At 42.9% G+C, this 23,467-nt stretch overlaps 1 protein-coding gene across 1 annotated transcript in view; it reads left to right on the top strand.

Moving 5' to 3' along the window:
- LOC147035364 (tenascin-like) overlaps positions 1 to 23,467 on the top strand; it is an 88,105-nt gene that overhangs the window by 42,980 nt on the left and 21,658 nt on the right. Inside the window, exons 7-9 of the mRNA XM_085897089.1 lie at positions 6,912 to 7,361; positions 10,363 to 10,470; positions 20,647 to 20,811. Coding sequence (XP_085753215.1) covers positions 6,912 to 7,361; positions 10,363 to 10,470; positions 20,647 to 20,811 — 723 coding nt within the window. The remainder of the gene's footprint in view (positions 1 to 6,911; positions 7,362 to 10,362; positions 10,471 to 20,646; positions 20,812 to 23,467) is intronic.

Below are 23,467 nucleotides of genomic sequence, written 5' to 3'. Positions count from 1 at the left end.
TAAAATTATTACATAGTTACATAGTGAAGTATTTTTTTTGATCAAATGAAATATTTGCCAACTGTACTTTCTTTGTATGCAGCACATAGCTGCAAGTAGCATCATTGGCTCAGGGCACCGCTGTGCTGCTGATGCATTGCCCCTATTACCAGTACAATGGTACTCATTTCACCAACCCCAGAAGGATGACAGGTTGAGTGAACCACACCCGTTGTTAATTAAATGGAAAACAGGGGCTTGAACTCAGGACCCTATGATCCAAAGATAGCTCCCCTAATTAAGTATATTCATCAATATTCTCAGATCAACTATAAGGTTGAAAACTGAGATACATTTAAATGTGTCTGATTGTATATGTCTCTACATAATTATCATGACAATGTTCACCACGTAAAGTTGTTCCTTTCCTCAGGACACCACTCTTTTTTTTCTTTTTTGTATCCATAGTTGAGGCTCATGGAAGAGGTAGAGCTCTTCTTGAATGATTTTTCAATTATTGAATGATCTTATTCTCCTGGAAGAGCTCTTCCTGAAAGATAAATAATTATCCAGTATTGCAAATATTATTGTCAGAGTTTTATTTTAATAATCTTTCAATAGTTCAGGCTATTCCATGCTCCGAAACCAACTGCGGAATCTGAACTTTTCCTTTCGACTGTATGTACAATAGATGGAAGGACGTTGTAGGTTAGTACGTGGCTTGCACGTGTTGTGAGGACACCACATTGTTCTTATAAAATATCAAATTCCCTTCTTATGCTGGCATTCCTGCAACCATCTGAATGTAGATTGGCCTACATCTGGCATTTGTTATCTCTGAACTCTTTCCATTCATTTGCTAATCCTATTATGTCACTGCTTCCCCTGGCTAAACACATGCTTATTATTCTCCAAGCCTTTTGAAATACCTCATTTTTACCATGCGTACTTATTTTCCAGCATCACTTAATAGTAATGTTTACTTAGCACCGACGCACTGTTTCTGTCTCACTCACTCTGTTCTTGATATTTGATTGCATTGCGTATTGCTGTAGCAGCAACCGATCTCGGGGAAATGCTCATTTCATTGTGTGACTTTCAAGGCTACACTCAGGAAAACAACAGCTGTGTGGTGTCTGCCAGCATTGCTGGATGTCTTCCCAGACATGGTTTCCTTAATGTGCAGCAGGATTGCATTAAGCAATTTGCTGCTTATTTTGAAGTTCTGCTGCAACTTGCCTTGTCTGTGCACCGAGCAGCAGATTTTAATATGGCACTTGTGTTTCATGGGCCGAGCATCCTGTGACTTCATTAGTATGTCTGTTGAGATTGGATACAGTCTTGGATAAGGATCCAAATCCAATACAAACATGGATACGGATGTAAGTCCAACCGCTTGCTACTGAGCAATGATCCACTAAAGTTTGTGTGCATGGGTGATGACATCATTTGTGACCATGTGAATTAACATCTATGCTCAAACTTTTTGTGGGGAGAACAAACAATCGACATGAAAACGTTTATGAATTCGGCATGAAGCAAACAAGTGACATAAAAGAACCGTGATGATGACATTGGGTGCTAGGGTCGATTACAGCAATGTGTTCGTTCACCCATTTCAGAGGTAATAAGATCTGAGTGCATGTGATTTGTGTTAATCCATGACATAGGCCATGCCGTGGCTGAAATTTTGCACTTTCTGAGGCTTTATTATTATCATTATTTTTGGCATAAAACGGAAAACGGGTTGTGGTTATCTCCACTCTATGGTTCTCAGCGTTTGATGATTATATTAAACCAGTTTTGTTCGATTTAGAAATGTATCAACCACCAATAAAGATGTAAATCCAATTCAAACATGGATTCAGATGAAAGTCCAACCACAAAAATAATATAATACAATATCCATTGCAAAATAGTGGCCCATTTTCAAGTGATTTTTGATTGTTTTTTAGATCCTCGTGGAGGATCTCTCAGTCTTACTCACGTTGTTGTTCTTGTTCTTCTTGTTGTGGACTTTTTTGTTTCACAGCCGACAGTTTCCATCGAAACTTCCTGAAACTTGGCATATATATGTAAAAATACCCTGCACAGACAGTAACCATCTCCAATTGTGAAAATTCATCCTAGAAAAAAAGTTATGATGTCATAATGTCTCCTCTAATTGAAATCGCCCAAAAAAATTATCTCTAAAACTAGGAAAGCTTTTTGAATTCTGTTTGCGGGAATGGAGCGGGGCATTAGCAGAGAGAATTTAACGCACAAATAATACATCATTATGACTTCATATCCGGTTTTATGACGTCATTCCTATTTTTTTACATTTTTTGTTTCATAGTCCAGAGTTTTCATCGGATCTTCGTGAAAAGTAGCATGTATATGCATAACGTCCATGCGCAGGCAGTAACCATCTCCGATTTAGAAAATTCCTCCAAGAAAAAAAAGTTATGGCGTCATAATATCACTGCTGATGGAAATCGCCTATACCATTATCTACGAAACTAGGGAAGCTTTTTGAATTCTGTTTGCGGGAATCAAACAGGGCATTTGCACAGATGATTTGACGCAAATCTGATACATCACAATGACGTCATATTCGTTTTATGACGTCATCACTATTTTCTGAATTTTTTTGTTTCACAACCAAGAGTTTTCATCAGAACATCTTGAATCTTGACATGTTCATGCAGAAAGCTCACATGCAGACAGTAACCATCTCAGATTGAGGAAATTCGTCCAAGAAAAAAGTTATGACATCATAATATCGCAATGGAAATCGCATAAACAATTATCTCCAAAACAATGCAAGCTTTTTGAATACTTCAGATGGAATCGAATAGGGCATTAGAGATAATTCACCGCACACCTGATACATAACTGAAAACTAATGATGTCAGCACTAAGAGGACGGGAATCTTAGCTCATTTGAGCTTGTTTTCGATTGATTTTGTGTTGTTTTTCTCCAAGTTTAATGCCATGCAAATGGTAAGAGTTCTACATATGTAAAATATGTAAATCAAGTTTGTAAAATATGTAAAATATGTAATATTTTACATATTTTACATATTAAAATATGGATGTAAAATATGTAAAATATGTAAAATATTTTACATATGTAAAATATGTAAAAAATCAAGTATGTAAAACAAAAAATATTGTGGTTGTCTTAAAATCCCGACAAAATAACTTTTGCTTCGCATCTTTGAGTTAAAATTTTTTTATCAGAGTGTGAGAAATAAGCCTGGTGTTGGCTTAGTGGTTAGGGTAGTGGCTTGGGATCCCAGGGTCCTGAGTTCAAGCCCCGTTGGCTGCTGAATTAACACCAGGGGGTTGACTCAGCCTGTCATCCTTCCGAGGTCGGCGAAATGAGTGCCAGTGTACTGGTCCCGGTGTATGCCCCAGTTAGAATAGCTGTACCATATCCCTGTGTGTCGTAAGAGGTGACCAGGGTTGGCGTCAGGAAGGGCATCCGGCCATAAAATATTGCCTCAAGAAAAAGCCAAACTCCTGCACAGCAGGGAAAAATGGCTGTAAAAACGGTCATTTTTTTTTTTTATTATAGAGTGTGAGAAATATGGCTTCAGTGAATATTACAATAAAATGTGTAATTCCCACTGTCATTCCTGTGTCCCACATCTTACAATGTTAGGATGGCCTACCCCTTGTTTGAGGTTATTTGCATGCTTCTGCAGGTTCCCTCAAACTGGGCCAATTGATTGCTTCGACGTTGTGTTTAAAATCGAGTGGGAAATTAGCATAGTGACAAGCCTCTAAAAACTCCAAAGCAGTGACCGCAATGAAATTGCAATTGTGCAAATTTAGATTCATTAAATTTTTAAAAATATAAAAAGTTTGATTGATTATACGACAACTTACTGTGGTGTTTGTTTATGATAGGAAGTCGCCAAGGCAGCTGATTAAATTACAGTCACGTGAATAAACATGCTAAGGCCAAGCAACTGAGTAAACCACAGAAGAGGAAGGGTTAGGGGAATGAGGGGAAAACAAATGTGAACAACATGGCATAAAGGCAGCAAATCTGAAGGTGCTGTGATTGTTCATTTTGCTGTAAACAATGACATATGTGGCTGTGTGTGCGTATGCATGTGCACGGTATTTTAATGAGGAGGTATGTTCCTCAAGTGTGCAATAAACATGATACCAAAACTTTTTTTATACCATCCATAAAGGAAACGACTGCTTTGTACATTTGAAGCCACCATAATATGTATGAATCTTGGAATTCCTTTAGGTTAAACTATATATCCAATCTTGAGCCTTTTGTAATGTATTTACCAATAACAACAACCAGGGAAATGAGGAGTATGACATGTTCCTTCGATGTGGCATCTCTGCCACATGTTAGTGGCAAGCAGAGACTATGTGCAGAAGCAGGAATCTGTTTGACCTCTCTTCAACCCAAACAAGGCCAACAGGCTTTGGGAAGCTATTTTTGTTTGTATCTAGAGCAGGCACAGCGGTCGAGCTTTGAATTAAATCATCGAGACCAGGTTGGCTTTTGCATTCCCTCGTCGAGGAGAAATATGGGTAACCTCAAGCAGAGTAAACAGGCCATTGACTTCATCATGTGAACCATTTAGTAGTCAATGACAATACAGCAAAGACAAATTAAAATACTGTACATAAAACGCACAAAGAAAGGACACTATAAACAAAGAAATATAAACATGCAATTAATGTCCACCCTAAAGAGACTGATGGAGAGTATATGAGGAGAGAGGTAAGGTGACTTAAGAACATTCAGCCCAAAATGTTGACTTTTGCAAAACAAAAAATGAAGAAAATAGCTCTGCAAGCTTAACAGAGGCTGGCTGATTAAACAACTATGGCTGAGTGTGACGTTTTCCATATTTTGACTTTTGGCTTCGAAAGTCATTCGTCAGTTCTTGAGCTCTCTTAATTGGTAGTGCTCACATGGCAGTGTAAATTTGATTTTCCTTATTTGCTGACTGTGGTTTCTAAGACATTGCCACAGATGTATAAAGACACACCTCACACTGTAACACCTGCTTCATGCATATAAATCAAATATGATTATTCAGCTATTGTTACCTCCGCCACCAAAGATGGACGGAGGTTATGTTTTCACCCTTGTCTGTTTTAGATTTCGTAAGTATATTGATGACTTCCGTCCTCTGTTTGTGTGTTTGTTTGTTTGTGTGTGTGTTTGTGTGTGTGAGTTGTTGCCTGTAACATGTTATTTATTTATTTTTGGCTTCACCCACCGAACTCTATATTTTCTCAAAGCCCAGGATCCTAACCCGCTTTGTCCCACAGGAAATTGGTTTTAACTATCGCAGTTTTGAATATCACGGGATTTTCCAGGAATGTAACTTCTGCGATGTTTAAGGGTTTACTGCACATACCCCCTGCGATATTTAAGGATTTACTGCATATCACGATATTTCAACACATTGTGGATGGATTATGACAAAAGTTGGAGGAGTAGTTGGGGAGGTGAAATGAACAAACCAATTCGATTTTGGTTAAGGTCCATATGCAGATTCGGACTATCAGTGGGATACACAACGTAAACTGTTCAGCCCAGGGGAGGTATGCGTTCTACCGAGTACTGTTCAAGTTTATAATATTTGACTTTTTCCATTTCTTGTCCCCGTCCCCTCCACCTTACAATAAAATTACTTGAAACATTTTAAATTTTACCTGTTAACCAATCACTGTTACAAACCATTTGTTGAAAATGAAAATTTTAATAAAACCATTCCTTCATAAGTTCACCTCAAAGAGAAGAAACTAAATTCCTGTACAAATATATCACGATCTGTTCTCACTCACTGGAACATAACAAATTATTTTAACGTCTATCTTTTCAGTTCAGAGGAACACCTTCCTCTCTCAGCTGCTCCACCATAACAATGAGTTGGTGGATTCTCATTGTCTTGAGTAGTTAATACCTGACTTTGGCTCACCATGCATGTGAAGTGTGAATTTAACCACACCCGGTACTGTAATGGTTACAGTATTCATTCCAAGTCTGGGAGGTCAGTGGTTCAGAGCAGACCCTGGTCGAGTCATACCAAAGACTGACACTCGGAATTCAAAAAGGATACACCTTGGACTAACAACCATCGGTAGCAACCATTGTGCGGGGTATATGGGCCTAATGGCCTCCTCCTGCATTGAAGTTCCTTGTTGGGTAACTCATATTTTTTGAATTACCTTTGCCACTGAAGGTGAAGGAGGTTATGTTTTCACCCCTTTCTGTCTGTTTGTCTGTTTGTCTGTATACAGGATGTCTCAAAAAGTTGGGGACGGATCTGGATGAAATTTTGTGGACAGGTTCGGTGTGTGACAAGGAAGAATTTATTCAATTTTGGTGAAGATCCTTATCCGGATCTGGATCTGATAATGTTTTAAAAAATGATTCTTCACTATTCAGAGATCAGGCCAAATTGATATGTAGCACGAAATCTCAAAAAGTTGTGGACGGTTTCGGCCGAAACTTGGTGGACAGGATAGACAGGTTGGAAGAATTGATTCGATTTTGGTGATGATCCGAATCTGGATCTGGATGCAAGAAGTTTTAATTTTCAAAGTGATTCTTCACCATTGAGAGATTGGAGCAAAAACGACACATAGCCTGATATTTCAAAAATGTATCGATTGGGCCCGATGTGTTCTCGTGGATCAGATATTATGTGGTGGAGATATGCGCTCTACCGAGTGCCCTTCTACTTTAAGCATGAATTTGTTATTTTGAAGAATAAGATGTAAAAGATTATTTTTTTTGACAAGCTCAATAAAAATATTTAAATACAGTATATGTTGCTGTTTTGTTCATGTTGAAATGTTCAAGCTGGAATAACTCAATAGTTTTTCACAATTTCAACAATTTTTAATCTTTTATGTTTTTTTACCCTCTCCCTCTCTCTCTCACTCTATCCATCCAGCTTCTCTTATTGGATTTGCATGGTCATCAAAGAATCTGGGTCAAGTTTTGCATTTGACAAGCACAACAACTGCAGCTACCACTACAACCATGCCAGGAATATATCGTGCACCATCGCAATCTATGGCTGACCAAGCAGTTCCTAACCAATTAGATGCGACATTTCTTATTGGCCTCGCTGCCTCTGACATCACAGCATCCAGCTTTGTGCTCAGCTGGTTTGGTGCTTGGGAGATGTTTGACTCCTTCTTGATCCATTATGCCCCAGAGAATCAAGGGAAAGATGATCAGATTAAGGATGCTGAGGGTGGTACAGGTGTGGTGGAAATTCCTGGTTCAGAGAACAGTGTGACACTGTCTGGTCTTCTAGAGGCAACAGAGTATGAAATCTCATTGACGGGGATGCGACATGGAAAGGCAGCCCGTACCCATAATCTCATTCTGAGTACAGGTACAACACACACACACACACACACACACACACACACACACACACACACACACACACACACACACACACACACACACACACACACACACACACACACACACACACACACACGCGCACACACACATACACACACACACACACACACACACACACACACACACACACACACGCGCACACACACACACACACACACACACACACACACACACACACACACACACACACACACACACACACACACACACACACACACACACTGAGACCAGGGAGCTCTCAAAGTTTGTCTGCTAGGTTTCATGGTATTGGAGTTATGGAGGAGACATGAACAAACACACACACACACTTATTAGTATAGACAGAAATACTAAGGGAGAGGGAAAGGGGGGGGTGAGAGAGAGAGCGAGAGAGGAAGGGGGAACGAGGAGGGAGAGAGAGAAAGAGGGGGAGGAGATAGACAGGTGGCAGAGAGAGGGGGAGGGAGAGGAGTGAGGATGGGTGAGGGAGTGAAGATAGGGGTGGGAAAAAGTGATGCGGGAACGAGGAGGGTGGGAGAGCAAGGAAGGGGGGGAGCGACGCCTCACCACATGTCATAAAACACTCCGGGAGCAGGGGGTACGAGGAGAGAGGTGGGAGCGAGTCCTCGATATCCAATCCTCGAAGCTGAAATCATATTTCGATGATATCCTTTAATTCGACCGTGAGAGTCGATCGTGGAAAATTGCATCAAGAATGCATGAAACCACTCCAAGCTCCTGGTTTGAAAACTATAGCACTGACAAGAATGATGTATGCAGCGATTCTTAAGTATGAAGATCAGGAATTCGATGATGTCAGTGAGGAAAGTGTAAAAAACCCCATTTTGAGTGCTTTATCATAAATAAACTGTTGCGGCCTGTTCCAACTCAAGGCATTGTTGAGCAGGCCGAACAAAATGGTGGAGTGAGACCCCATAGAGGGGCCGAGGATGAACTTTAAAACCCAATTGAGAGCAAGGTGTCCAAGGATTTGCCTGATAAAGGATATAAATAAGGCTGTTAATTACCTTCAAAAGGGGTGTTTTAATGAACTCAAACACCTAATTTTCATTCATGCACCACTTTGGAGTTTCCTCAGTATGCATGCAAAGTTTGGGGGCACAAGGTTTTGGAGTTATGAAGGAGACAGACGAACAGATACACACACACACACACACACACTGACATATATTATATGGAACATTTTCACAAAACCGGATCAGGTTACGGTAAAGACTGTCCGAGAATTTTTATCAAGCATATATTGTCCAGTTAGTGCAGAGGTATTATGGTGATCCTGCGTTGCTGACATCATTTGAACATTTTTCTAGGCCTTATAAGGGGTTCAAGCACTATTTCGAGAATGTCAAAGAAAGTTGATTTTTGAGTTTGTTCTTTACCGTTATCTGCCCCGCTTTTGTGAAAATGTTCCATATACACTCAACATCATTAACCAAATTTGATGAATTATCTTTTTATGTGCCATTCATAATTTGTTTCTGTCATATGTACATCAAAGTTAGAAAAGTTCAAAGTTGCACAAGGACTTTATGGACACCCTGTGTGCAAATCCAGCTTGCACTGAGATTCTTATCTTGAACAAGTTGAATGCACTTATATTTCTACATATAGAACTCATCATGCCACTCTTTGTATACCCACTCTTATAGTGGAAAATTGAGTCTAGGTGTGTGTGTGTGTGTGTGTGTGTGTGTGTGTGTGTGTGTGTGTGTGTGTGTGTGTGTGTGTGTGTGTTTGTGTGTGTCTGTGTCGTTGATTGGTATCTACATATGTGGGTTTCAGAATGTGGAATGGAGTCCTCTCAGGGTGGGCTCAAAGCATCTTCCTTCATTTCAGTCAGGGGGTCACGATTCATGGACAAAGTTGTGAAATTTTCTGTTTTAAATGTGTTGTGCCGAGGGCTCTCTTCAGGACCGTCACTGAGCCCGAGATAGCTTCCAACTGTAATTAATTTGTAATAATATTCTCAGCGATGTTTTTTTAATGTCTCTGTGAGGTTCTTTGTCATCATTCCCATAGCTCCAACTATCACTGGTACAGCTTTGGCATTCTTCAGCTGTTAGGGTTAGGGTTACAAACAAACCCTAACCCTAACCCTAACCCTAACCCTAACAAATCTTTTCACTTCATTCTTGAGGTCTTGGTATTTGGTCATTTTCTGGATTTCTGCATCGTTTAGTCCAAAATCACTGGCAATAACAACTCACTAAGCAATGCCTTCTTCTCTCTTTTTTTTTTGTACCGAAGTGTGATATCTGGTCACAACACTTTGTTTTCGATGTTCACGCTTGATGGTATCATTAGGTCGTACATGAACGATACTTTCATGTTTTCAGCCAGTGGTTAACATTCCAAACTCTGTTGTGTCGTTGTGTGTACAGGTATTCTGACATGAGATTTTTTTTTGTATTTGTGTTCGGTCATTAAGCATAACATATCCAAAAGCTCTTTGCTAATGCCACCTCCACCCCTCACCTCTATCTTTTCCCCTTCCCAGCTTCCCCTTCTTCATCCACTCCTCACTTCCCTCAGTCCTCTCTGCCTCCCCTTTCTCCCTACCTCTCTGTCTTTCTCCATCCCCCTCCCCTTCACACCCCCCTCAGCGAAGCAACGGGTTGTATTTGCTCGTATCATATATTTATAATATTATAGACATATAAAAATGTATATATTTGTTTATTTACATATAATAACTACTTTATCAATTCCCTTTCCTTTTGAGGCAGTTTGTGCCATAAATGCATGATCCCTCGAGGCACGTCTGTTGTAAATGAATCAAGTCGAACTTCAAAGAGATGGTGCTGTTGTGTGAAAGCTACTGTAGTTACCTGATGCGGCTCTGGTGTAAAAATCTGCAGTAATCAAAAATATACTGCTGTAGTTACCTGTTGGACTGTTGCTTTCACTTTCATAGACTATTTCCTCATTTCTCATGATTAATTTGTTCCTTATGTCACACCTCCCAGGCCTGCTGCCACCTCAGAACTTCATTGTGGGAGATGTAGGTGAAAACAACGTGACAGTGCATTGGGAGCAGACAGCAGGAGCTGTGAAGTTGTGGCACTTTCCTGCCAGTATGATTCACATATTACATGTTGTATTACATTATATATCGAATAATTTCAAGACACTTTACACTGTTTGGCCCACTTGCTGTTCCCATCTGTACACATAGTTGGGGGCTGTCCAAAATTGCCAACAATTCTATGGTCATACAAAGAGTAGGAAGCGATGAGGTATGACTCGCTACTCTTGTCTGACCTGTTTTGTTTTTTTTTTGCATATGACACATAATCGAGGCTCGTGGAAGAACTAATGCACTGAACAGATCATGACGTAACAGGATGCAAAATGAATATTAGAGAGAAGGGGGAAACACCAACAGCAGAGTTGAAGGTCGAGATGGAAGTAGACTTGGGACAAACAATGCATGTGAAGAGGAAAGGGTGGCAGGAGAGGATGCATATGGTGGAGAGGAGGTAAACTGGAAATTTGTAAGTAGGATGGCTTAGGGTGGAGTGAGGGGAGGTGGGGGGGGAGGGGGAGAGGAGTTATTGAGCATCGAAAAGATCATGGTCTTGGATTGGGGACGACCTGAGATGGTAGTGAACAGCAGTCTTGAAGACCTGGATAGAAGAATGAGATTGAAAAGAATGAGGAAGTTGGTTCCACATGTGTGAAAAAAAGAGGAACAGATGAGCGGTGATCCTGGATTTAGGTAGATTCACCAGGACACTGTGATGGCGGACTGTTTGTGCCTTGCAGAAACCTCAGGGGGGCAAAGCATGGAAAGCACAGACGGTACAAAACCAGAAAGGAGGCAGTAAAACACAGACAGACCACCGACCTGTCTGTGATGGTGAAGTAATAGGCCCATGGACTCAGCTTGAGGTCAGGTCAGGTACAGGAGCATGTGCTGGAGCAGCACGTTGCCACGTCGACTTTCTGCCGGTACTCCAAAGGCTTCCATCTGGCCATCCCCCAGGCAGGTACCTGGACTATCCCCATCTCCTTAAGATACCGATCAAGCTGCTCCAACCACGAGGCACGTGGTTGGCACAATGGCTTCCTCCACTCACAAGGCAACCTTGCTGAGCGATTCTGGTGAGCAGGATCAGCATCAAGAAAATGATCCACATGTCCATACAGCCGTAGCTGATGCCCTTGGACTATACAGGAAATAAATCTCCTCACAGTCTCTCTCAGTAAATGCTCATTGGACACAAAGTCTGACAAGCAACAGCCAAGGATTCTCCAAAGACAACTGATACCGAAGGAGTTACTGTAAGTCTTTGTCTCAGTTCCTTGGTCAGAATCCACGTCTCACATCCATAGAGCAAGACTGGAACCACCAATGATTTAAAGGCTCAGACTTTCGTCCTCCTGCATAGATAACAACAGTGCCACACCCTACGACCCAGTGAAACCATGACTCCCTAGGCACGACCCTGACGTCTATCATCCTCTGGAGCACAATATGCGGAGACCTGAATATCACTGCCAAGGTAAGTGAATCTCTCTGTGACCTCAACATCCTCACCCCAAACAGCTACAGAAAAGATAGCAGCATCCAAGATGTCATTGAAGCCTGGATCTTAGTTTTGACCAAGGAGACCCATAATGCCAAAGGCACCAACTCATTCAGCACCTGAGGAGCCCCATCAGGATATCCAGAGTCTCGGCAAAGATGACTGCATCATCTGCAAAATCAAGGTCAGAGATCGTGACATTCCCAAACGACGCACCGTAGCTTGATCTCTCTGACATCCACCCCAGAATCCACATCCAAATAGTGAAAAGTTTTGGGGCAGTACACATCCCTGACAAACTCCTGTAACAACTGGAAATAAGTCAGAGATGGAACTGCCACATCTCACAGCACTCTCAGTCCCAGAGTGTAGTTCAGAAATCAGATTGATCCATTTTGGTGGCACCCTCTTAAGACTGAGAATCTTCAAGAGGGTATTCCCATTCACTGAATCACTTTGTAGAGATCAACATAAGCTGCACACATCCCTTGCTGAAACTCTTGCCTGTGTTCAGTGAGGACTCCACAAGCAAGGATACGGGCAATCATTGGCCTATTTGGTGTAAAGCCAGACTACTTATGATGGATGGTGATGCTCTAGCAGATGGTGGCGAACCCTATCAATAATTATCCATGCACAGACCTTGCCTGGCACTGAGAGCAGCATCACCACTTTGCGGAGAACAACATGGCTGTGGTCAGTATTGAGGAGTTATTGCAGTCCTAGCGATCACCCTTCCCTTTCCATAGAGGAACAACAAGGCCTCTTCCAGTCACTTGGGATGATGCATATGCTCCAAACAAAGCACAAACTTACAAGCAATGACAGGAGTACAGCATATCCACCAGCCTTGAGAAATTCAGCATGGATGCTACAGATCCCAAGAGCTCTACCCCCCTTTCAACTGTTTCACCGCAGCCTGTTTCCACAAATGAAGGCAGTTTACAATTGATTGGAGGATCAGCAATAGGGATAGTAACATCCCTGACATCCAACTCAACAGCTGGTGGGTAAGCCCGCTGCAGTCACTCAAAGTAACCAGCCCAGTGGGCCTTTGCTTCAGACTCCTCTGTCAAGAGCTCACCACCTTCCACTCTAATTGTAATACACCGAGGGACAGGCTTGGAGGGATGCAATGCATAGATTCCTCTGTAAGCAGGATGAGAATCCCTTGACCACTGATGCTCTACCCCTTCACAGATTCTTCGCACATACGCCTCTTTGGTCCTCTCAGCAAATGTACAGTTTTACGCCTCAGCTCCCTGAACAGCTCATTTCTGCCACTAAACCTGGCCCTGTGACTCTGTTCAATGGCATCCAGTGTCCCTTGGGAGACAAAGTTCCTCCACATGATTGTGGGTTCCATGACGACCATGGGCAACATCAAGGATCGTAGTCTTGATGGCATTACACAACTCTTCAGGATCCCCCAAAATGCCCAATACCCCCAGATCCCCACTGAATTGTTCGCAAACTCCTCAGGTACTCTGTCATCCTTGAGCTTGCCAAAATCCAGCCAATGCCTGTATGGTACCATTCTCCTGGATTTGAGGTACAACTTCAGAGTTACTCCAACAAGCCTGTGATTAGTATTGAGGAATTGAGCATTCCTGTAGACCCTGCAGTCCTGGAGCATCCTCCAGTACCCATCAATGAGTACATGGCTTATCTCGTTTGCCACCCCAGTCTTGAAATATCATGTCCAACGATGAGGCTGTGGGTGCTGAAACCATGATCCAGCCACCCTAATTCCACAACATCTTGAAAACTCAAAGCACTTAGTCCTATTCTGGTTCACATTTCCACATCCATGGGGCCCAACACATGCCCCATAACCATCCCTATCAGTTCCAGTTGATGCATTGGAATCCCCCAAGCCTGGAAGAGTATCTTGCCTGGGGCACTGATCAACCACAGACTCAAGTGTGGCATAGAATGCGCCGTTCACAGTGAGTTTACTCTCCTCAGTTGAAGCATATGTATAGACCAGGGAAATGACACTCAGAGAGTGACGAATCCTCAGTCTCAGAATATGCTCATTTATTGGTGTTACCTCAATTATCATGGGAGTCAGCTAATTGGACACACGGACAGCTGCTCCTTGGGCATGTTAATCATCAGAGCGACCAGGCCAGTAATAGGTGTTACCAACCACCATGATCTCACCAATATCCGGTCTCCAAACCTCAGAGTGCTGCAATACTGATGTTCAAATTCTGGAGCTCAGTTGATAGCAGAGTCATGTGATCATCCTCTCTTCGAGTGAGGACATTCCAAGCACCCACCCGAAAGGACCGATTCAGTTTAACCTGAGGAGACTGTTGTCTGTTGGACGACACCTCAGTACTACCCCACCACACACCACCACAATCTGACCCAGGATTGTTACCATGTGGTTTTCCTCCAATCCTCAAAGAATAGGGGTCCAGAAGGCTTTGCCCCAATCTTGTTATCAGGTGAGGTGCCCTGCGAAGGTCAACTGCACAGGAAGTACTCCCACAGAGTCAGTTTTTCTTAATTTTACTTGTGTTTTTTGTGTATGTTGCGGAATGAAGTGTTCTACAATGGCTGGAATGCAAATCTTGCCACCAACTTCCTTGAAACAGGTATTCATCTCCAGGAGGACATCCGCAGACACACTTTGGCACCAGATATGGATGGCCTTTGGCTCACAAGTAGCTCCTCCACCCTTTCACAGGTTGTGCTTTTAATCCTGCTCGGTGTCCATATCATTATACCTTACTCACCAGGATATTTAGTGGGGGAGACGGTTTAGTCGCCGACAACCCGAGCATGAAACAGGTTAGTTCAGGTTTACATGGTATGTGTACCAAGTCTTAGATTTGATCTGGCCTGACCTGACTCAGCTTCGTTGTGGTTGATTCCAATAATCTTGAAGGCTTGTTTTCCATGGCATCAAGCTGAGAAGATGTGAAGCAGGGATGCAGCCCAGAGGGGAACGCTGTACTCCATCAAGCTGCAGTTGAATGCCTTGTAGGTTGGTAGGAGTTCAGGTGTGCCAAGGAAGGACTTTGTATGGTGGATGATACCGAATCGGCGGCTGGCTTTGGAGGCCAACTTTAAAATGTAGTTTGCCCAAGAAATATAATGGCTGATAGTGAGACACTGGAGTTTGAATGACTGAACTTCCTCAAGAAGATTGTCAAGAAAATTGATGGGAGTGGGGTAGGGGGGAGGAGGTTTGCCAGACGAATCTTTTGGAGAGAGATAGTGAAAGTGTGAGATTTGTCATGATTGAAAGACACATTCCGTGTACAAAGCATGAGGAACACCAGCTTTTTCCATGAAATAGACTGATCAGGTGAATCCAGGTGAAAGTTATGATCCCTGATATATTGTTGCGATTTCGCGCCCGCCGGTGTGCGATCAGCCACTCGACTCGAATGGCGGCCGCCTCGCCCATCGGAACGGACAATTCTGTCGTGACCCTCTCGGAACAACGCCGGGAGCTAGTCACGGGTGGGGGTTTAACCCCACCACGACCGTGCCAATTGCCCACCCACGCAGGATAGGGTTGCTCGCCAAATTCGATCTACCTAAGTACCTGCGCGGATGGTCGACCGGGCGATCGTATCTCGCCGCAGGCCGACTCCAGACACGAACCACTTAAGCGGTCCGTTCCGTGCTATCGGGATAACCGAGCGGTATTATCGTCGGCCTCGACAGTTCCGATTAATTATCGGGTGTTTTAAGCCCACTACGAACCCTTTTACGTGAAGCAGGATGGAGGGTCAATAAAGAAAAGACGAAGCGAAACGGGAAAACAGTTCATACAATGCACATTTATTACGTGACACATGGAAAGCACACATATACAGCCAAACAGTCAAAATGCACCTATATCAGTCAAACAAAAGAAAATGACGCAGAGTTACTCCCGAATATGCGTACACACGGCAACACTTATACAGTTCTACTTTACAAGACACGGTGCCAACACACATTTACTCAAAAGCAAAGGAAAGAAGCCACCCTCATAGACAAGGGGGCAGACGGGCCTGTAGGCCAATATGTGTGCAGGACCTGAATGAGCGGCCAGGTCCGCGAGACCGGGTGGGTCCTACCCTCGTCCTCGTGACGCGTTGGCGGATGAGCCGCAGACGTGGTCGCGTGGCTGTGCCCCGACTCTGTGCTCCTTCACGGGTTTCGTTGACACGACGTTTGGAGTGGGGTGGGAACGGGGCCCCCTTTGTTTCACTATCTCAGCGCGGGGGAAAAGGGGGAATTGTTGATGCTCTGGGTGAGGGAGAATGGCTGGCTGGCTTAGGTCCCGCGACGAGCGATCTCCCACCGCGACCTCGTCGCCGACCGCCGTCCTTCTCACCTCGGACCCGAGCTCCTTGGCCTCTTCCCCCAACTCTCCTCAGCCGACTGCAGAACTCAACTCGGTGCCTTCGCCCCCGACTCCACTCTCTGCTGCTGCCACAATCTGCTGCTGCCACACTCTGCTCGATGACTCTCTTACCAAAACTGACTTTCTCCCAAAACTCTCTGCCACGATTTGCCTTGCGCTCGGCATTTTATAGGCTGGCAGGAGAAATAATATGCAAATTTCCGGATCAGGATGAGCTCAGGGGCGGAGCCACGCTCGCCCATTGGACGGAGGAATAGTGGGCGTGAACCTCCCCTGATCCTAGAATTTGCATATTTCGATTTCACACTTACGTGCCTGGAGGCGGGGCCAAGCCGCTCCGCGCTTGCTGATTGGACGGATCAGAAGTGGGCGTGTAGCATTCTTGATCCGAATTCTCCCTCGGAAAGGCCGCTATTTGCACTCGCGGCTCGGTGCGTATCGCTTGAACGAGCCCAAGACAGTGCAACGCTCAGTGTTCATAGGTGATGCGGGAATGGCCGTAGAAGGAGAGAGATGAGGGTGGTGGAGGGTTTTTGGTGGTGGTTTGATGGTTACGGCGGTTAAGACGTGGTTGGTTCAAAATAAAGATAGAACAGAAAAACGGCTATCTCAAAGCGTCGCAGCCTGAATGAATCACATAAATTCCCTCTAAACAACGGGTTTGGGGCTAGCTACACATGTACTTAGAGTTATCTCACCTACGGGACCTGAATGGTGGTTTGCGAATTTCCACAGCCGTAACAATATTGAACCTGTTAAATCCACATCAATCAGTGTAGATGAAGGGGAGGAGACAGGTTAAGGAAGGATTATTAGGCCTTGAGACATTGATTTTGTATGTGTGCCATTCAGAGAGTGAATGGCAAGCCAAAATATTTAAGTGCCGTTGAATGGGGTATGGTAGTGGGTGCCAGGTGCACCAATTTGAGTGTCAAGAACCACAACGCTGCTGAGTTTTTCACGCTCAACATTTTCCCATGTGTATCAAGAATGGTCCACCACCCAAAGAAGGTCCAGCCAATGGTCGAAAATGGCTCATTGATGAAAGAGGCCAAAGCAGGCTGACATGAATTGTGCAGAGAAAGAGATGGGCAACAGTTAGTTAACTGACAGTCCAGAACAATATTGTTGCCAGAAGACCCATAAAATAATGCTGAACTTGTCGTACCTTGACATGAATACCGTTTGGCAGCCGACGACCATACAGAGTTCCACTTCTTTCATCAAAAAACAAGAAACTGCGGTTGCAGAGGGCTAAGGAACAAAAACGCTAACACTGGAGGATTGGAAAAACATTGCCTGGTCTGATGAATCCTGGTCCCTGCTGTTTCATGCGAAGGAGTACGAGGGTATAGAGAAAACGACATGTGGACATGCATCCATCATGCCGTGTGTCAACATTGCAGGCTGCTGGTGGTAATGTGGTGGTCTGAGGTGTGTTTTCATGACACACATTGGACCCTTGATCAAAGTGGAGGAATGTTTGAATGCCACAGGATATCTGAACATCATTGCCAATCAGCTGCATCCCTTCATGGCAGCAGTGTATCCACCTGCCAATGGATTTCTTCAGCAGGATAATGCCCCATGCTACAAGGCTAGGATTGTCCAGGAATGGTTCCACAAATATGACAGAGAATTCAGCTTCCACTACCAGCGAACTTGACACAACTGTGGAAAGCATTGGAGTCAACATGGGCCAACATCCCTGTGGAATGCTTTCGACATCTTGGAGAGTCCATGTCATGATGAATTGAGGCTGTACTGAGGGCAAAAGGGGGTGCAACTCAATATTAGGAAGATGTTCCTCATGTTTTGTGCACTGAGTGTATATTCCAAGTGTTTGACCAGCTTGTGATTTTTGTTAAGGTCTGAAGATAGAGAAGAGACTGCAGCTTGCCTGTCTGAAGGATGAGAGATGTCACAGCAGAGGGTGGAGTTATCAGCAAATATAAAAAGGGGATTTTCCAGAGTCAGAGAGATCATTTATGAACATCAGGAATATGACCAGGCCCAGAACACTGCCTTTGGACACACCAGCCTTGACAGGTAGAGAAGATGAAAGGATTCTGTTGAGAGTGACACATTTGCTACGATGATAGAGTAAGTCAGAAAGACATGTGTGGAGTTGGCCTTGGATGCCATAGGCAGATAGTTTGGAGAGCAATGCAGGATGCCAGATTGTATGAAAGCACGAGATATGCCCAGAGAGACAGCCCTGATCTCATGGCTGGCATTGAGTGCCTCCATCCATTATTCGGTGAGTAGAAGCCAGCATGTCCAAGGTGGAATGGCCGAGTTTGAAGCTAAATTGGTGTTCTGAGATGAGCTTGTTGGAGAAAAAGAAGGATTTCATATCAACTGCGATGATGGATCCCATGACCTTGCTGATGATTGGAAATAAGCTGATAGGTCTGCAGTGAAGGGGATCATTTTTTGCATCTTTTTATGTAATGCTGTGTTGTTGGCTAATTTCCAAGCAGATGGAAGATGACCTCACGTAAATGATAGGGTGTAAAGGGCAAAGAGAGGATGTGAAAGAACAGCAGAGCAGTCCCCAAAATGCAGCATGGCAGGTGTATAGATAAGCTTGTTGGGGGGGGGGGTTCCGCTTCTGACTTCCCATTTTTATTTATTTATTTTCCTCTTACTAGTACTCTAGCCAATGCGAACACAGTGTTAGGTTTGGGTAATTGTTGTCACAAGAGGATTGAGTAAAACCAAGAACGACCGCCCAGACTGCTCGAATGCCATGACAGCATTGTTTATGATGGAGACGACCATGCTGTAAGAAAGTGCTGAACACTCCATTCAGTTGCAGTGCTTGTTTGAGCACTTTGAATCAAGCAAACCATTTGGCGAACGGAAAGGAATCCACTTGCTAACAGAACATGCCCCTGGACTAGCACACAGCCTGTAGCTTGATGGAAATCACCACATGCGTTATGCCGACATGGCATGCCTCGCTTTGCAGCCGGCCCCACTGCTATTTCATGGTCGGCAAGTGCTAGTGGGACACTGTGTTGGTGTGTGTGTGTGTGTGTGTGTGTGTGTGTGTGTGTGTGTGTGTGTGTGTGTGTGTGTGTGTGTGTGCAAAATGATTCGAGTATAGTCTTCATTGAGTGCGCACACTTTCTTGACAGGCTTTGACTTGACAGATGATAAAGGTTTGAAATTTGAAAACATTTAAGTGTAATAGTCCATTGGGGAATATTTAAATTATCATGCATGACTGCAAAAAAGTTATGGTACAGTATAAAATCCAATTTTGCTTAAAAATAAAAAGTCTACATGCTTTTTTGTTATTACTTTAAAAAAATTGTTTTGAAAGTTTTTTTTTTTTTTGAAAAAAGTTGAAAAGTACTTATTTTGGGGGTGAGTTGGGGTGGGAAGATCTTGAAAAGTGCTACTCTTTGTTCTACTGTGAAAATGTTGATAATTTTGGGACAGTCCCTTTATGATGTTGAGATACCAGGTTTAAGTCCCATTTACTCTGTGTATTTGCCCATTGCTAACTGACGTCTTTGTAATTCATGCAAAAGTACATTAATATCTCGTAATGCCCCTTGCGTGGGAAGGCCGTAGCAAACCACCAAGTAAAACTCTTGCCAAGAAACTGCTTCAGCAGCACCGATGCTCTGCAACAGAGCATGGCACATAAGAATCATGAGAATTAGAATGTCCTTGTTCTGCATATAATTCAAATTGAAATTACAACACTTTTTAAAATAGGTATTGGAATTGGGACAGCAAACAAATCAAATTTATTTGAGTGGTGTGTTTTTGTAAGTGACTGAGCAATTATTGTGTCTTCCTGCATTCTGCTGTAATTTACCAGAACATTTGGTATTATTTGATTATTTGAATGCAGAAAAAGTCCTTTCGAACAATTACAGCTTGATTTTACCTTTTTTGTTTTCTTGTAAGTTTCCTCTGGTTATTTTCAGATATATCTGAGCAGTTTATACAATGTGTCATATTGACATTTGGTGCTGAAAACATTGTGGTACCTTGGGAATTGAATCTCCTGATTGTTCTTCAAAATTCCGACCCAAGAGAGACATTTATAATTGTTAGAATTATCATCACAATAATTACTCGGGAGAAATTTGAAAGTGCAAATGAGATCAAAACAAGGGGTGGTGAAGGCTCAATAACAGGATAGTATGGCAATGTCGGCTGCCGACTTGCCATCTGTTTGGAATTAAACAACATTCATGATTTCTCGTGCGCAGATTCATCGTGACCGGTTATTGAATTGCCTGCTGCTGTTTACATTGTGCCATCAAAAGCATATACATACAATGTAATATGCATTATTCGTGTCCTAAATGTGTGTGAAATAGGGAAAGAGGTGCAATTGGACGAAGAAGAGAGTGGTGTGCTGCTTGCGGAGGGAGTCACGAAACACACCTTGCAGGGCCTGCGTCCTGCCGAAACCTACAACATCAGTGCTGTGACTGTCCGTGGAGAAATCAAAAGCACCATCTCCTCAGTCATCATTACCACGGGTATAGTAATCTGAAGTGAAAATTCATTTCACATTTTTACTTTAGAACCTTCACCAACTGTGTTCCTGAACCTTTCTCACTCCCCCTCCCCAAAGATCAGTGCCATCTTGTTATAATGTATCACCAGATGACGGATGCTTGTGGAATGCTAAATTTCCATTGGCTCTTGCTGCAAAAGAATATGCAAGACTACCATCGCAGTTCCATTCCAAGCATATGTGGTACATGGATCCAAGTTGTATCATTTTTGTGCAGCTATGTTGCTGATGCTCATGCACCTGTAAGTCAGGGCCGGAATTTTGAATTTGGCCAGGTTAAACTGCCAATACCACATCTACTCTTCGTTGAAAGGCATTTTGCATGTGGAATATTCAATGGTTACCAGCATTTGAGGCAAGCAAATTAATCCCCAACTTAATGTCCATCTGAAGGATGATGCACTTAACGATACAACAACTTGCCCTTGCCCTTACCCATGAAGCACAACTGATAGTTTATCGTCTGTTTGTTAATCAAACCCAGACGAGACCAGGTCAAAGGCAAGGGAACTTACTATATCTACACCATCTTGTTTGACTACCATGCTAGTGAAGCTATTGTGAGAAACAAAGCAGGCACAGCTCTTCAATGTACATCTAATTCTCACTTGGCTTGAGAGCCATAGTGGTAGAAAATTACAAACACCGTTGCATAAATAGTACAGTCTTCATTTATTCAACCTTATATAATCTGCATTCTATCATGGGAATAGCAAGATTTTCTTCTTTCATATGCAGCACAAGGCTGTGTGGTGGCATCTTTGGCTGAGGGCATGCCAGTTTAACATCCATCCAAGGCACGGTGCACACATTGATGAATCACCCAGCCTGTGAAACACCGGGATGCCAATTTATAGCTGGGCCAAGATTCAAACCCAGGCTAGACAGTTTTGAGGCGAGTGTGCATACCTCTCGGCCATCCTGTCTAACCTAATGGCAAGATGAATAGCCCATAATGCTTTTTGTATGTGTTAACTTGGAGGGTGGGTAAGGGGCATCCAGGGACAAATTTTTATCATCTTTTTATGCACAATATGGGCTCATAGAAGTGTAAGGTGACCATGGTTTAAAAGGAGGCAATGTACATAAGTAAAGTGGGGTAGTGGGGCCAGAGGTGGACGCAGTTGGCAAGGGAATAAATGAACAGAAAAAGAGGAGAGAGAGGGAGAGTGGAGGGGAGAAAACAATAATCTGAAAGCAATTTATACCACTATGGTGTTCCATGCTGGAGATATTGCACAACAAGTTCGTTCAATGTGTTCTGTCACTTTGTTTTTGTGTTTTGTTATTCATCATGGCCCTCGTAAGAAATGGTGTGAAAACTATTCGAACTATTCTGTTTTATGGGCTTATTTACTGTACATCGTTTTGAAAGTGCAGGCTCTGTGTTAAGATGACATTATAGCATAACAATATGTTAAGCATGGCTGCTCCAAGCCAACTGTTCTGAGCAACTGTAGGTGTTCCAATTAATTTGCACTCCTTTATTCTTACTGAGGTTTTAGCAATTAAAGTGTTCTTAGAATTTGTGGGTTTTCAAGGATCAGCTCCAACATGTTGCGTGCATTCTTGGGTTGTTGCAGAAGTTCTTAAGTGATTTTTGGATTTAGAAGACGAGAGTTGGAGCATTTTAATGAATTTTTAGAGTGTAGGAAACACAAATATCCTTTTTGATTTCTTCCACAAGGTGTTCCATTTTCTCACAATTTCCTTCAGGTCAACAAAAGGTGAGGTTACGATGTATGAGGGTCATCCCAAGGTTCTGCCACCCCACAAACATAAAAAGTACCACTGACAACATTTTTTCATGTTGTAGAACAAGTGGAAATCACACAGACTTAAAAAAAAACCCAAAAACATTGAATGTTGTGGGTTAGGCAAAACTTTCCATTATCTACAGGATTCTAGTACGTCATGGAAATTGTTTTCCATGCGTGAGGCATTGTCCATTCCAATGGAGGAGGATGATGTCATTCAGAAGAACTGGATGCTTTTTGGCACAATACAAGTCACATAAGATCACACAAAACTCCATGGTTATGGTCTACATTCATTGTTATACACTGTGGAGAGCACAACATCATTCTGCTGCAGCCAGTTTCGCAATTTTTTTCCAGCAGGATAATGTATTAAGTTAGCACTGGATGAGAACCTACCAGAATTCTTCTTGAGTCCAACGATATAATGATGATGTAATCATTTTTTCGTGTGACATCAGTTTTAGTGCTCTTTTGACCTGAAGTTTGAGGCCTGAAGTTAGCACAAGTCACTCACATTACATTCGGTCTTTTTAGCTCAAGTTATCAAATAATCATGATCTGAGAAACTCCTTTGAAACCCCACCAATGAAATGCTGATCAAGAACATTTTCTGTTTGATCTTAGAGCACTTTAGCAATTTCCTTTATTCCAACTCTGGCTTAAATGGGTAGATGTCCAATTAGCTGATCCAAATTATGATTTGTTTGTGCTCATTATTTCGCTTAACACTTATTTTAATGCATTTATTGACACTTGTGAAAACCAAAAATGACAAGGGGTTAGTCAAACTGATCGTAAAGTGACAAGGAAGGGAGCACATCAGACATGGAGGAAAAGGCCTTTTGTCTGGACTTCTAG

The sequence above is a fragment of the Eptatretus burgeri genome, chromosome 1 (genome assembly GCF_056783735.1).
Source record: "Eptatretus burgeri isolate ZD-2024b chromosome 1, Ebu_testis_v1, whole genome shotgun sequence".
NCBI classification, from domain to species: Eukaryota; Metazoa; Chordata; class Myxini; order Myxiniformes; family Myxinidae; genus Eptatretus; species Eptatretus burgeri.
The sequence above is the reverse complement of the archived record's forward strand: the minus strand, read 5'-3'. Positions and strand labels throughout refer to the sequence as shown.